The sequence below is a fragment of the Bos mutus genome, chromosome 5 (assembly GCF_027580195.1).
Source record: "Bos mutus isolate GX-2022 chromosome 5, NWIPB_WYAK_1.1, whole genome shotgun sequence".
NCBI lineage: Eukaryota > Metazoa > Chordata > Mammalia > Artiodactyla > Bovidae > Bos > Bos mutus.
In genome coordinates, this window is record NC_091621.1 from 91,670,915 (window position 1) to 91,687,632 (window position 16,718).

A 16,718-nucleotide genomic window follows, 5' to 3' on the forward strand; every position below is an offset into this window, starting at 1 on the left:
GTCTTCCTGGAACTCTCTTGCTTTTTCCATGATCCAGCAGATGTTGGCAATTTGATCTCTGGTTCCTCTTCCTTTTCTAAAACCAGCTTGAACATCAGGAAGTTCACGGTTCACATATTGCTGAAGCCTGGCTTGGAGAATTTTGAGCATTACTTTACTAGCATGTGAGATGAGTGCAATTGTGCAGTAGTTTGAGCATTCTTTGGCATTGCCTTTCTTTGGGATTGGAATGAAAACTGACCTTTTCCAGTCCTGTGGCCACTGCCGAGTTTTCCAAATTTGCTGGCATATTGAGTGCAGCATTTTCACAGCATCATCTTTCAGGATTTGGAATAGCTCAACTGGAATTCCATCGCCTCCACTAGCTTTGTTCGTAGTGATGCTTTCTAAGGCCCACTTGACTTCACATTCCAGGATGTCTGGCTCTAGGTCAGTGATCACACCATCATGATTATCTGGGTCATGAAGATCTTTTTTGTACAGTTCTTCTGTGTATTCTTGCCATCTCTTCTTAATATCTTCTGCTTCTGTTAGGTCCATACCATTTCTGTCCTTTATCGAGCCCATCTTTGCATGAAATATTCCTTTGGTATCTCTGATTTTCTTGAAGAGATCTCTAGTCTTTCCCATTCTGTTGTTTTCCTCTATTTCTTTGCATTGATCGCTGAAGAAGGCTTTCTTATCTCTTCTTGCTATTCTTTGGAACTCTGCATTCAGATGTTTATATCTTTCCTTTTCTCCTTTGCTTTTCGCTTCTCTTCTTTTCACAGCTATTTGTAAGGCTTCCCCAGACAGCCATTTTGCTTTTTTGCATTTCTTTTCCATGGGGATGGTCTTGATCCCTATCTCCTTTACAATGTCATGAACCTCATTCCATAGTTCATCAGGCACTCTATCTATCAGATCTAGGCCCTTAAATCTATTTCTCACTTCCACTGTATAATCATAAGGGATTTGATTTAGGTCATACCTGAATGGTCTAGTAGTTTTCCCTACTTTCTTCAATTTAAGTCTGAATTTGGCAATAAGGAGTTCAAGGTCTATACAACACACACCAAGTCATTATATTGTAGCTACAACTATGTCAACTATATTTCAATTTTAAAGTGGGAGAAGACACACATGGTATGACTCCATTCATATGAAATCTAAGAACAGACAAAAAGCTAAACTATGGTTAAACAAACCAGAAGGTGAGTGGGGGGGTATAAGGGAGAGGGGTTGCCAGTCCAAGAGCCACTGGACAGCAGTCCTCCAATTTTCAGAGCAGACAGACAATGGGGTGGGGGAGGGGTTATAAAATAGGAATCCAGTTACAAGTTGCCTCTTGGTGCCAGGCCAGTAACTGGGGAGATCTGAGGCTGAACTTTATTTTTCTATGGAGATGTGTACCTCAAGCTCCTTAAATTCCCCTGAATTATGATTAAATGAGTCAGTTCCAGAACAGTACTATTCTTGCTTTTGGAATGCAGCAGTGAAAGGTAGAAAGTGAAAAGACAGTGTATTGATTAATCAAACTCAAAAAGACACACTTTTACCCAGTAGTAATGAAAGTTCCAACAAAGGGCACGGAAGGTGTTCATTCAGCTTTCTTACTCAAGTAGCAGTGTTTTAGGGAATTTCGTGGAGGTTCAATGGTAGGAATTGGCTGTTTTCACTACTTGGAACCGGGTTCAATCCCTGGTCAGGGAACTAAGATCCTGCATGCTGTGTGGTGTAGCCAAATTAAAAATAAAATAAAATGCCTTTAACAAAGAGAGGATCATTGTTTTATTTTTTTTCAGTTTGAAGAATTCAGAATTTTCTTTTAAATTAATATATATATATATATATACTAAAATATAGTTAAACTATATTCAAAAGGTATGCAGCAAGTTTAACCAGGATATATCATATGGTCAAAGTTTTCATCCAATAAGCATTTGGAGTAGCTGGTTACAGAAACTGTAAAGTAAATCATATTCATGCTAGAAGCCATGACATATCCATCACAAAAATGTGTATTAAAATAGGAATTAACATACCAAAGTCAAACACAGATTCACATACGCCCTTTAAGACACAGGTCACATTCTACCTTAAAGTCAATGTTACTTTCTAAAATTGTCTTCACACATTTCACCCTTTTAGCATCACCCAGTCAAGTCCCTGACAGATGGGTGGGGAACTGGATTCCAGACTCTGGTCTGGAAGGAAATACCATGGGTCTTAGGAGAGGTCACCTAACCCTGAAAGAACTGAGGATCCTATCTGTAAAAGAAAGAAGTCTATGACTAAAGCCTAATCATACTTATTCCACATCATTAAATTTTACATACTAATGTCTTTGGTAGCAGTACTAAAGATGGTGCTCATCAGTTAGATTTCGTCCCATCTTGTGTCTCACAGACTGCAATGTGGCCTTTTTTATAAAGAATTATTGCTTCAGTAAATTCATTAAAGTAATATAATAATAATAATAGTAAAGAGGAGGAGAAGAAGAGAAAGAAAAAAGGAGAAGGAAAGAGTACCCAGGTAAATCTATGGCTACATAAATTCACCAACATTAACCAAAGATCAAATAAATATATGCTTTACTATATGTTTTAATTATTCTGCTGATCTCCTTCTCTAACTATAACCATAACAGTAATTCAGCAATTAGACTAAGGATGAATCAAAAAATATATTTCTAAAGAAGGGGAAAAAAGACACAGTGATATGAAGCTTCCTGAATCTTTTAGGACTTTAAAGGAAGTATTTCCTTAAGTTAAAAGATGAATTATAAATCTGGCATTAGAGAGAGAGATCTAATATGTTATTCAATCATTTACTCAATAAATATTAATAGAGCATCTATAATAAACAAAGAATGGTGGCATTAGGTATTTTCACAAAGACAAAGAGAATATGGTCCCTGACCACAGGACCTTACAATCTAGGAGGGAAAATAAGACATAAATACAGTTAGTAGTAATACAAAATAGAATGTGACAAGAGATGCAAGACAGGAATGAATAATTTATAAATAATAATAGGTCAGAAGAAGGCGGGATCTGTGGTGGGCAAATTTATTCAGGAATTATTCATGAAGGGACTTCGCTGGTGGTACAGTAGATAAGAACTTGCCTGCCAATGCAGAACACAAGGGTTCGAACCCTGGTCCAGGAAGATTTCACATGCAACAGAGCAAATAAGCCTGTGCTCCACAACTCCCAAAGCCCACGCACCTAGAGCCTCTGCTCTGCAACAAGAGAAGTCACCGGAATGAGAAGATCACACACTGCAAGGATGGGTAGCCCCAGCTTACCACAACTAGAGAAAGCCCAAGTGCACCACAGAGACCCAGCACAGCCAAAAAATAAGCAAACAATTAAAAAAAAAAAAAGAATTATTCTTGGATAAGATAGCACATGAGTGAAGCCTTGAAGGATAGGTAGAATTACAACTGGGAGAGAAGGAAATATTTTCTATATAAAATAGGTTCTCAGAAAGGAAATGCTGTATGGCACAGCGACCTCTACTCAATACTCTTGTAATAACCTATGGGCAAAGAATCTGAAAAAGAACAGATATATGTACATTTATAACTGAATCCCTTTGCTTTACACTTGAAACTAACACAACATTGCAAATCAACTATACTCCAATATAAAATTAAAAGTTAAAAAATAAAATTTTAAATTAAAACTGAAAAAAAAAAAAAGACAGACAGAAGGCTGGAATGAAGAAGACAGGCAGTACAAGGGGAACTACTGCCAAATATCTGAGAAAATGAGCCTTGATCAGAGAAGGCCCATAAATGTCATTTATAGAATTCTTCTTATATGCTTTTCAAGGTTAATTCTCCCCATACAATTATCCTATTAGAAGCAACCCTTAACCCCATTTTCCAGGTGAGACACCCGGGGCACACTAAGTGAAGTACTCCATACAAAATCAAACCACTGAAGAGCAGCAGGTTATTCACAAGCACCGGTCTGACGGTTCCAAAGCTCCATCTTTTAGTTCTGACAGCCAATGACTTCCCTCTCACCCCCATAATGAGGACTGGTATGATCCAAGGTGAGAAGGAAGGCCTAACCAATGGGGCTTTTTTTGCCACATGCTAAAGGGTTTGCATCTTCAGGAAGATTTTGCATATATCACTGGGAAAATGTTTGCAGAAATAGTGCACTAAAAACCCTCCCTTGGCCATCGTTAGCAGGAGACAGAGACAGATGATAAAAGGGACAATGTAACCAAGTGCAGGGTTGGAATAATTGGTGGTAGAGTCCCAGCATCAATAAAGATGCTGAAATAGAAAGGAGAAAGTAGATGGGAAAGATTCTACAGAGATAGAGTCAAGAGAATCGAAGGTTGAGGGAGAAAACTGAGGGAGAAAAAGTGTTTATCATGACTCCCAAGTTTTTCACCCAGAGCTAAGAAAACTTAGTCTCTCTGGGGAAACAATTTCATCTTAGATATGATTATTGGAGAAGGCAACAGCAACCCACTCCAGCACTCTTGCCTGGAAAATTGAATGGACAGAGGAGCCTGGTAGGCTGCAGTCCATGGGGTCACTAGGAGTCGGACATGACTGAGCGACTTTACTTTCACTTTTCACTTTCATGCATTGGAGAAGGAAATGGCAACCTACTCCAGTGTTCTTGTCTGGAGAATCCCAGGGACGGGGGAGCCTCGTGGGCTGCTGTCTATGGGGTCACACAGAGTTGGACACGACTGAAGCAACTTAGCAGCAGCAGGAGCATGATTATCGAGTTTCAATGGCAGTGAAATATCTAAGATCAAAGTCATGGCCCACTGCAGCCAGGAGAATAAGTAACAGAAAGAGAAGAGAAAGAGCAAATAGGCACTAAACTTTTTTTTTTTAATTTTTAAAAATTATGTCTTTATTTATTTGGCTGTATTGGGTCTTAGTATGAGCTCTCTTAGGTGTGGTATGTGGAGTCTAGTTCCCTGACCAGGGATAGAACTCAGGCCCCCTGAATTGGAAGTGCAGAGTTTTAGTCACTGGATCACCAGGGAAGTCCTGAAATTAAGCTTTGAAGGGAATATTCATTTAAGTGGCCAAAGAGGACTAGAATGAAGTCAGGCAGAGCATACGACAAGTTAGAATAGAAAAGTGGCAGAGAGACAGATTAATATCATAAGCACCGAGACAGTGAAAGTCATGGCTGTACCACTTATCAAATTAAAGACAGCTGCAACTGTCTCTCTAAAGAACAGCAAGCAGCAGATGGTAAGCTGTAAGTCCAAAATTTATGTTCATTTTCGTAAAAAAAAAATATTACTTTTTTATAATGAAATGTCTTTTGATCAATTTTTATTATATATAACACTGAAATCATAAAATCAACACACGTATAATTTTAAATAATTATATGTTCCTCTTTCCAATGACAAGGCATTTCAGAGCCAAGCTATTATTGTTAGGGCCAGAAAAGAATGGAAAAATAACATTTACAGGATGCTGACATGTACCAGGCATCATTTATATTTTGATATATATTTATTGTATATAAAGAATCTGGTATGTATGTTCCTCTATTGCATATAAATTTTGCATACATATATATACATATACATACACACACATATATATAAAGACCCTTTTCATATACTATGGCTGATATATTTGAAAGAGAATGTATATTTGAAAGAGAATACAAACATTGAGGTATTTAAAACTACAGCCCTAATATACATAAGATTCTATGCTAATGTACAAGTTCTTGAGTACTAAGTTTTTAATTAACTAAAATCCAAAGACTACGCTAGAGTTAGGAAATAAGTGTTTACTGCCATCTGGTGGAAGTCTGGCCTATCTACAGATAAATAAGCTAGTTGTCTTAAAACAGGTAATTACAAAATCTTTAACAAAATTATTTTTCACTGTTGCTCTTGGGAAATGATCATCAAAAGTGAGTCCTTTAATAACATCCAAAGAAAGAAAATGCAGCAGATTAGAAACTGAGATATTTGAGTTATAATTCTTCTCACAGCTATGGAAGAACTATTTAGTAAGGCTTTCATATTGTCCCTATTCAAATTATGATAAAATTACTTTCTGAACCACAGACAGGATTGTGAACACTCCTGCGCCAATAAGGTGATACAAGAAAAAGATCTATGGCAAAATGGCAAGGAGTGTGCTGACAACCGTGCTGTGCATTAAAAGCAAGGTTCAAAAGGGATGGGATATATGTATACAGATGGCTGATTCATGTTGAGGTTTGACAGAAAACAACAAAATTCTGTAAAAATTATTCTTCAATTAAAAGATAAATAAATTTTTAAAAAGGAAAAAAAATATATGAGCGTTTACTTCCGTTCATGTCACCTTATTTCTTGCCTGGCCCACAGAAACTGACATTATAGAAGAAAGCCTAACAATACAGTCACAAATGCCCTGTTACACAATTCACAACTAAATATTTTGTTCCACATTTTGTCATGAGTTAGTAGCACTGTATATTATTCAAAAATAAACCCTTAATTTGCTAAGACAACACTGTTGGAGATATTCAAACTGAGTAAGGGTTCATTTCTAAACCTTAGTTCACTTTAGTAATTTACAGAATAAAGTCTAAACAGTGTTATATCATATCACCATCCTAATTCCTAGATGTTTTCTACAATTCACACACACACACACACAAAACATGGTGCTATTCTTGAATAGCTTGTAATTTACCTGTTTTGTCTCCACAGTTAAGACTACAGAATATTCAGCACATGAAATAGTCTAATTTTCTTTAGTTTCCCCTTCCTTTCTAAACAAATAAGCTTATTACATTTATCTGAATAACTTAGCCACCCAGAAAGCACTGGTTAAATAGAATATCAGATTACAAAAGTATAAGTAAAAATTTTAGGTGTTTTTTCTCATATGTGCTTAGATTTAAGGTGGCAGCCCTTTAAACTTACTGAGAGATTTGTCATGGTCATCTTTAAATAATTTAAACCTGACACATAACCTGTTATCTCAGATATTTATGTATGCTGGAAACAACTGACAAATAGACGTCCCAGTGATGAGTTAATATAATTCCCCTCCAGATCGCACACTCTTGAAGGACAAGGACAAAATGTTAGTCATCTTTGTTTTCTTCGCAATAACAGAACAGTGCTTTCACCTAGGAGGCAGTCACTAAAATGATTATGTGATTTCAGCATAACACACATCAGCTTCTCAACACTGGCACTGGTGGCATTGGGCCCAGATCATTCTTTGCTGTGGGATCTGTCCTGCACTTTATAGGATGTTTAGCTGCATCCCTAGCCTCTACCCACTAGATGCCAGTAGCTCCCTCTCCCCAGCTGTGACAATAAAAATGTCTCCAGACTTTGTCAAACACCCCCTGGGAAGAAGGCCATCCTCCATTGAGACTCGCTGATAGGGATGAAGCAATGCAAGTGTAGCATTCAGCCTGAATACTGTCATTAACCTTGTTTCTTAACTTTGGACAAAATAAATCACTTCTCTGACTCTGGGTTTCCTGTTTTGCCAAGCGAAATGACTGGATTTAAAACTTCATTCTCTCTATGATTTATTCATTAGACTATTCAATACTTACTGAATATAAATTATCAGAGACTGTTCTAGATACAAGGTAGCCAGTGGTGATTCCTGAAACATTTTCCCCCTTAAGTTATCTGACTGACAAAGAAATGTCAGTTATGAATAATAAAAGTATTAAAGATAAATTTTAAAATAATAATAAACACAACTACACATTTCCTTTCCCCTTTCTCCCAATGGAAGCAAAGGGACTTAATACTTACTAAATACCCTTTATGTACAAGGTGTTGAAAATTCACAAGATATTCTTTAATTCCAAAAAATCCCATATAATATATATTATCCCCTTTTTCACACACAAGGGAACTGAGGTTCAGAGAGGTCAAATATTTGCTTAAAGGCAGAGAGATTGTGAGCAGTCTACCTGGGACTTTTCTCCTCGCTACTCCAGGCTCTCTTTGCTGCACTGGCCAATATAAATACCATGAACTCAAAGGCAATTTAAGAATTATATCATCCAATTGATCAGGGGTGCCTAAGCATACTAAATTAATATTTCAAACTATAAATAGGTGTGTTGAAAGTGGAAAAGTTTGAGGAAAAGAGTAACATGCCTCCAAATCCTGCCCTCTGATGGATCATTCCCTAGAACAGCTCATCCATCTTACTGTTTAAAAACACATTATAAAAGTCTAATAGAACTCTTCCCTTCTTTTTATGACTTTGTTTCTCCCCCTTCACAACCAAATCTCAGTCTACGCCTCCTTCTGATTGCTGGCTTCCTCGTCTCTTCCTCTGCCCCCTGCATTCTGGTCTTACTAAAAATGCTCTCAGCAAAGTCACAGATGACCATATTCTTGCCAAATGCTGTGAAGACATTTTGTTCCTGACCTTTTCTGTAGCACTCCCTACTTGTTGAAACCCTATCTTCTCTTGCTTGGCATCTGTGACTCAGCCCATTTGATTTTCCTGTTGCTTGTGTGACTTCCCAGGCTGCCAGTCTTTCTAATTTTACTTAATTTTAAAAACATAAAGTTTAAATAGCCGACATGCGGCTGGTGACTACCATATTCGACAATGCCACTCTGGAGCGGTCTGTTTTGAACACAGATTATTTAGAACACTGCTCTTTAAGCAAAAGATTAAACACATTCTGCATAGCTTAATATATATGGCCTGAAAATAGCAGCTACCCTACATTTCTGGCCCCATCACTCCCCTCCCACCTTCTAGCATCACTTCTTAACTCACATATATCTTATGTGTGATACACACACGAATTACCCACATGAAACTAGTTTGTAAAATAAACACATCTCCTCTGCCTGAACACGCTTCTCTCTCTGCCCCATCTGCCTTACTCATCCACCAGGCAGCTGCCCTTCCTCGTGTCCCCCACCATCCTCTACCAAGGTGTGTTGTACTTGAGTGTTTCCCCATTTCTAAGACAACTTTAATCCTAATTTCTAATCGTCGATAGGACACCCAGTAGACTTTTCTAATTCTTATTTTAGACAAGATTCTTTTACCTTACTGCTTAACTTTTCCAAAGCTTTACTTTCCCAAAAAAAGTTACTTCAAAACATTTATGGTATAAGCAGTCCATAAATTGTGAAGCTCTATTTCATTTAAGTGAGCCAATTCATTAAAATTGTGTCAGATATTTATAAAATTAAGAATGTTTTCTACTCACCATATAATACAATTAATCATGCCAGCACTCCTTCCTGGAAGCTTACCATGGTTACACATTACACCAAGCACTTTATATCATTTCATTCTCTTGATAAACTTATATAAATATTGTGATTATCCCCATTTTCTAGCAGAGGAAACGGGAGTTTAGAGAGATTAATTTGCCCAAATATGGTCTCAAATGTGTCTCAGATACAAATTCTGTAATTTTCTTTTTTTCCATTCTCCAAGCTTAGGGAAGCCTGAATAGCTTCTTCATATTCATTCATTCATTCAAAATGTATTCACCAAATGCTTTCAAAGTACCAGGCACTTTCCCAGGTACCGGGCATGCAGTGGTGATGTTAGCAAAAAAAAAAAAAAAAAATTCCTGCCTTCAGAGAGTATTCATTTTGACAGAGAAAGCCAAAAGACATATAAAAGGTGAGAACGTGGGAAATACTATAAGGAAAACCATCACAGATTAACATGACGGAGAGGGTAATGGGTTTGAGTTCTACTTTAGACTGGGGTCAGCATATTTATAGAAACTTCCTGTTTGCACCACCTTTTCCTCATCAGCTTTCCAGCCCCACCTACTTACCCTCTGAAACATCCAAAAGCAAAAGTTAGATAATTAATACTAGACATTCCAAGACAAAATTCTGGTTTAGAATTCCAGAAGAAACTCTTAAGTTGAAAAACAGAGTTAAGAGTAAAATGAATGGATATTTCATATATCTGAAAACAAAGATTTTCTACATAATACCATATGTAAAATATACAACAAAGATTTACTGTATAGTACAGGGAACTATGGGTTTCCCTCGTGGCTCAGCTGGTAAAGAATCCGCCTGCAATGAGGGAGACCTGGGGCCTGGAAAAGGAAAAGCTTACCCACTCCTGTATTCTGGCCTAGAGAATTCCATGGACTAGTACAGTCCAGGGGTCACAAACAGTAGGACAACTAAGTGACTTTCACTTTCACAAGAAACTATATTCAATATCTTACAATAACCTATAATGGAAAAGAATTTTAAAAAGAATATAAATACATATATATAGATACACAACATGTATATTATGTATGTATAACTGAATCACTTTGCTGTAAATGTGAAACTAACACAATATTGTAAATCAACCATGCTTCAATTTTAAAAAGATTTAAGAAAAAATAAGTTAAAAATTAAAACAAATATTTTCAAATATTTTCGATATAACCAGATAACTAAACTTTAATTAGATCATTCCTACAACTTCAGTGCTGTTATTTCTACCACTTTTCACTCTGACTGTCAACATGCATTTAGTGGAGAAAGAAAAGACCTTTCTACGTTTTTACCTGTCAATTTTTATTGACAGTTTTAGGACAGTGCGATATCTCAGAGGGGGGTGGAAAAATCCTTTTCTTTCCAATGGTTTGAACAATGAAAGCCACCCACCAGTGAAAGAATAGCCACAGAAGATCAATCTGAAACTATCTAGACTACACCACACCAACTACGAGCTCATCAGGGTGCCAAATCAGACATTCTGAAAGAGTGAAGTCAAACAGGAAGTCTCAGGATGAATCCCACACAGATGCAAATCAGATACCCTCTTCCAAATACCCTTCCAGCAAACCAACCACAAGGTTCTGTTGTGGTGGCTGCTGCTGTTTGTATTTTCAAAACAAAGATTATTTTAAGATTTCAATTAATATTTACATTTTGAGAATAGCGGACATGCCAATGCAGTACTTGATTAGCAATAATCGAATGTGCACAATAACGGTTCCTACAAATACCTCTTCTCTATTGCTTGTTTCAGTATTTCCGAATCAGATTTTACAACACTATATCCATTAATCTTACCTCCGCAGCTAAATAGTTCCCAGTTGCAAGATGTTTAAATCTGAACAAGCTGTTCCACTGTCCTGCACCCCCACGGCATGGATCATGATGAACTACCTACAGACAAAAAGAGAAACAAAAATAATGGCTAAAAGACATGCATGTTCCTGGCAAGCAAATCTCAACAGGTTACACGGGGTACCCGCATGTTCACATTAAACTTGTCAAACCTAATATACCTTTTTAGGAGTCCAATGTAGCAAAAAACAAGATTCCCCATAAATAAGTAAGAGAACAGTTACCTCACTGGGCTTGCATGATTCTCATGTCTCATATCTGCAAATACACCCTTACTCCAAAGGACATGTTTCCAGGCCCAAACTGGAAATACTGTGGGGCTTCCCCACATTTGTTATTCATTCATTCAACAGATTATGTTAAGAGTCTACCAGGTGCCTGGTATTCTTCTAGGCAATAGGGGCCAGAGCAATGAATAAGACTAAGCTTTCAGTGAATAAGATTTGGCAACACCAGGAGGAAATAAATAGAGTGCATGATTGAACACCTAGAGAAGGCTTGTGCTTGTGCTCAGTTGCTCACTCACGTCCTACTCTGCGACCACATGGACTGTAGCCTGCCAGGCTTCCCTGTCCATGGAATTCTCTAGACAAGTATACTGGAGTGGGTAGCCACTGCCTTCTCCAGGGTTATCTTCCCTACCCAGGGGTCAGACCCACGACTCCTGCATTGGCAGGTGGATTCTTTACCACTGAGTCATCAGGGGAGCTCCCTACAGAAGACTACTTTGGATCAATACGGCAGTCAGCATGGGCACTCTGATGGATAAGAATGAGATGGTGATGCAGAGAGACTGGAAGAGATCATTCCAGGGAGAGAGACCACAAAGCCAAGGCCTGGAAGTCTGGACTAATTTAATTCCTGGCTCTTTCCATGTGTTGCTTGTTTACTAACACCATGTCCCTTGATACCTGCCCTAGATGCTGAGCCATTAGGTGCCCTGAAAATGAAAATGGTAGAAGGTCTGAAACTGTCACTTATGACAAGTGGCTCAGTGCTGAAGCAAAGTTCAAGTTCTCCAGTTTCAGAGACAACTGGTTTTGGGTCCCACCAATGACCCACTCCAGTATTCTTGCCTGGATAATCCCATGACAGAGAAGCCCGATGGGCTACAGTCCACGGGGTCACAGTGAGTCAGCTACAACTGAGCATACACATTCTTGACGTTAATGACTATGGTCTGATCACAGCAAGGAATGTAACATCTCAGAAGCCTGTTTCTTCATATACTAAGTAGGTTTAATTCATAGGATTGTTGTGAAGAGTAAATATCACAAGGCATATTAGAGTGTTCAGATAACTTTCCACTGTTCTTCAGCAGATCGCCTTCTTCTTTTTGATATCCTCTGCCTCCTGCCCCAGCCTCAATTCTGTGTGCTAATGTACGAAGTGAAAGTGAAAGTGTTAGTCATTTGGTGATGTCGGACTCTTTGTGATCCTATGGATTACTGCCCTCCAGGTTCTTCTGTCCATGGAATTCTCCAGGAAAGAATACTGGAGTGGGTTGCCATTCCCTTCTCCAGGGAATCTTGCCCATGAGGGATCAAACCTAGACCTCCTATACTGCAGGCAGATTCTTTACCATCTGAGTCACCAGGCAAACAAATGTATAGAACTTCCCAATGCCTTTTGCTAGACTCCAGCCCCTATTTCTTCCCATACTCCAAAAGCTCAGATGAGATACCTATGAAAATACTTCAAAGTGGATAAAGTCTTACAAAAATACTCCCCCTATGGCCAAACACCTGCTTATCCTTCAAAGTTCAGTTCTCAAATCAACCTTCTTCCACCAATCCTTTGCTAATCCCACCCCCTACCATGATCTTGTCAATATATGAACTCTTACTCCTTTGGGAGAGACACAGATATCTCTGAGAATCCGATAAAATCCATGAGTTGTCTCACATACATACATACTCTCACACAACTTTTGTATACAACTGCTGGAGGTTAATAAATAACTTGACACTCATCAGGGATCACAGACTCAGAACTCCTGCCCTATACATTAGCGGGTCTAGCAATAGCAATACATACAGCTCCCTAAAGGACAATTTGGAGTCAGGGAAGGGAGGACGTTTTCATGTATCACAGTGATTTTTGAGGGATACTATTGGAATGAATGAACAGCGGCCAAGATATTAACTATCCTGCAATTCACAGAAGAGTTCAAGCATAGGCTAGATACCGTGTGTGACACTCAGGACCATCCCCGTCCTTCTAAGTGCCCTGCTGTTATCACCAGGACAGGAAGCAAAGGCGAGTGAAAGAGAGAATCCGCTAAGGGCTCTAATAAAGGTGGCAGTGGCTGCCTTGCAGGGCCTCCCACAGGAGGCGTGAGGGAGCACCACTGGAGCACAGGAAGAGGCAGCCCGGGCTTCCAGCCCTACCAGATCTTTACATAAAACCATATTCTTCACACTTTTTCCCATCTAGTCCTTCCAACAACATTGAAACCAATTTCCGATTTTAAATATCTGTCTGCTTGAAACACCTGATGCTCAGGCTTCCTGAACTGAAGCCTGGTGATGTAGTACACCATACAGAAACGTCCCCTGGCATCACTTTCAAATCTCCAACAGAAATAAAACCTACCACAGATATAAACTGCTAGTGCTGTAACATGGAATCATACGGAAAAGCTTTTACATCAAGTTACATGAAAAGGCCAATCATTTTAGAGAAATTCACTGTGGATAAGGAAGCTTACGTGAAACCAAGACATTATGTCAAAATTACTGAATAATGTATTCACTCTCTCCATTCTGACTGCTCAATGGATCATAACATTTCCAACTACGCATTTTGTTGGGAAGGATTTTGGTGCAGTGGCAAAATTATATCAAGAGCTATAAAACTAACAGCAAATATATAAGAGGGAAGATACAAAACTTCTTTTAACAGAGTTGGAACCAAACTCACTGTGTAAGGAATTTGCTATATAACTTTTCCATCACTGTATTTTGCTAACAAAATTTTAAAATAGCATTTAACAGTACTGCTGAAAGAAAGTGAAAGGTGAAAGTGTTTATTAGCCACTGAGTCATGTCTGACTCTATGCGATCCCATGGACTATAGCCCACTAGGCTGCCCTCTCCATGGAATTCTCCAGGCAAGAATACTAGAGTGGGTAGCCATTCCCTTCTCCAGGGGATCTTCCCAATCCAAGGATCAAACCTGGGTCTCCTGCATTGCAGGCAAGATCCATTACCAACTGAGCCATCAGGGAAGCCCTATCCCCTATATTTTGAAAATTTTTGGAGCACAATGATAAGAAATCTATGGTATGAAAAAATGTTTATTTTAACTATGTATTTATTTCCCAGTTGCCTGTTATCTTTCTCTTATCCTAATAAGAGAATTTGTGAGATTGGCTACTGGGAAGAGGATTATGTAGTTTTGGCGGTAGTTGTTTCCCTCCAACTTAATTCCCTGTCACCTACTAAAGACCAGTGTATCCAAATCATTGAAGGATATGGTCCCTTCTGAATGCAAGAGACTGAAAATATGCCTCAACATGCTTTTGTGCTATTTCATCTCTATTCTAAACCATGTCATAACTTAGAGAATTGTCTTTATGTAACATTTATAATTAAGGCTCAGCTCATTTACATAAATATTATACTTCCTCATTTTCTCTGTTTCAATAGCTTATAATTTGCCTCATTATCCTTATTTCAATTATGGTGATTTCTTTTTAAAATCATGTACAAATAAGTCTGTTCTGTTATTACTTCTCCTAATACTAGATATTACCCAAGGGCCCACATTTAGCTCTGCTATTTCATTTTCCTGTACTTGTATAGAATGTATTCTTACCCTCTTCTATCATCACTTCTCCCAAATCTAAATGAATCCATCAGAGTGAAAGTGAAATGAAAGTCAAAGTCATTCAATCGTGTCCAACTCTTTGCGACCCCAAGGACTTTACAGTCCATGGAATTCTCCAGGCCAGAATACTGAAGTGGGTAGCCTTTCCCGTCTCCAGGGATCTTCCCAACCCAGGGATCGAACTGGGGTCTCCTGCATTGCAGGTGGATTCTTTATCAACTGAGCTATTAGGGAAGCCCCAAGATGGGTATAAATGTTATAGTTTCTAGAGTATGTATTTATATGTTGAAATGAATATTATTTTATTATAAATTATTTTCCTTTTGTATCTTCTTTATATTAGAATTTGGGCATTTTATTGATTTTTTTCATCATGAGAATATATAATAATAATATTAACCATGAATTTCATTTTTGTACATAAAGGAAGTATAACAAAATATATTGCTGTAAAAGAGGGGGTGATGGGTTTGAAATGATTGAGAACCACTGCTATAGTGGCTGGAGATGATACATTAAATCCAGATGGAACTTATCGGGTTGTGTGTAGTCACTCAGGTATATCTTTCTTGCCTGGAGAATCTCCACGGATAGAGGAGCCTGGCGGGCTACAGTCCATGGGGCTGCAGAGTCAGACACAACCGAGTGACTAAGCACAGCACAGGTATATCTTATCTCTTCCAGTATATAGAAAGTTCCTTTAAAGAAAAACCCATACCTTACATTTTCTTAATTACTCTATCACATTGGCACACTTAAGAAAATATGTCTTAAAGGTGAATGGATTCTTAACTATGGTTCTCCTGACTCCAATAGGAAGAGCATCCCCAGAAGACACAAATGCTCTTTTCAGTGACTGTATTTCTGATGCTCACTTACGGTGAGTCCTCCTGCTCCATCTCAACACCATTGGCATTCAAGGCACGAGGCCTGACATTGGCCTGAAGTCAACACTTTACAATGGAGTTTTTAAAAGCAAAATTATATATATGCCCTTATTAAATTCAAGAGAAAGAGAAAGATGCCTCTAAGAAGATAAATAAAGGAAATAGCAACATTTCAGAGTGGTCACAGCAGTCAAGAGGTACAAGAGGCTTCACAAAAATTATTGTTTTACAGATCTATCACAAGTGATGCTTGGGCTTTCCAGGTACCGCTAATGGTAAAGAATCTGCCTACCAGTGTAGAAGACATAAGAGAAGCAGGTTCAGTCCCTGGGTCGGGAAGATGCCCTGGAGGAGGGCACGGCAACCCACTTCAGTATTCCTGCCTGCAGAATCCCATGGACAGAGGAGCCTGGTGGGCTAGAGCGATGAGGTCGAAAAGAGTCGGACACAACGGAAGCAACCGAGTGTGCACGCACACACAAGTGATGCTTGCAACGATAAACCATACAAGTGACCTTGTCTTTTAGATATAAGCATTTATTAAAAGCCAAAAATTATTTACGCACCTCTATTTCCCAGAGTGCTTTAGAGCTGGTTGCAGAAGTGGCTGATTGACGCAAGGTTGTACGAAGGAAAATGTGCTGCTTTTTCTCATATTCATCACAAGTCAGAAACTTCTCTTGTTCCGCATGGAACAAGCGAACAACATCACCCTAGAAAAAGAGGCCAAAAAAACCTGCTATCTCCTTTGCTGTATGTCTCAGGGAACTCAAACCAGGGCTCTGTGACCACCTAGAGGAGTGGGAAAGGGTAGGAGATGGGAGGGAGGTATGTATGGGGACCTATGTATCCCTATGGCTAATTCATGCTAATGCATGGCAGAAATGAAACCATTATTATAAAGCAAGT

The 16,718-nt window shown here is 38.6% G+C and overlaps 1 protein-coding gene across 2 annotated transcripts in view; it reads right to left on the reverse strand.

Moving 5' to 3' along the window:
* Nucleotides 1–16,718, reverse strand: part of ITPR2 (inositol 1,4,5-trisphosphate receptor type 2) — a 584,772-nt gene that overhangs the window by 434,951 nt on the left and 133,103 nt on the right. For both annotated transcript variants that reach the window (XM_005902445.3, XM_070371231.1), the window contains 2 exons: nt 16,376–16,522; nt 11,035–11,130 (listed from right to left, as the gene is read on the reverse strand). In XM_005902445.3, coding sequence (XP_005902507.2) covers nt 11,035–11,130; nt 16,376–16,522 — 243 coding nt within the window. The remainder of the gene's footprint in view (nt 1–11,034; nt 11,131–16,375; nt 16,523–16,718) is intronic.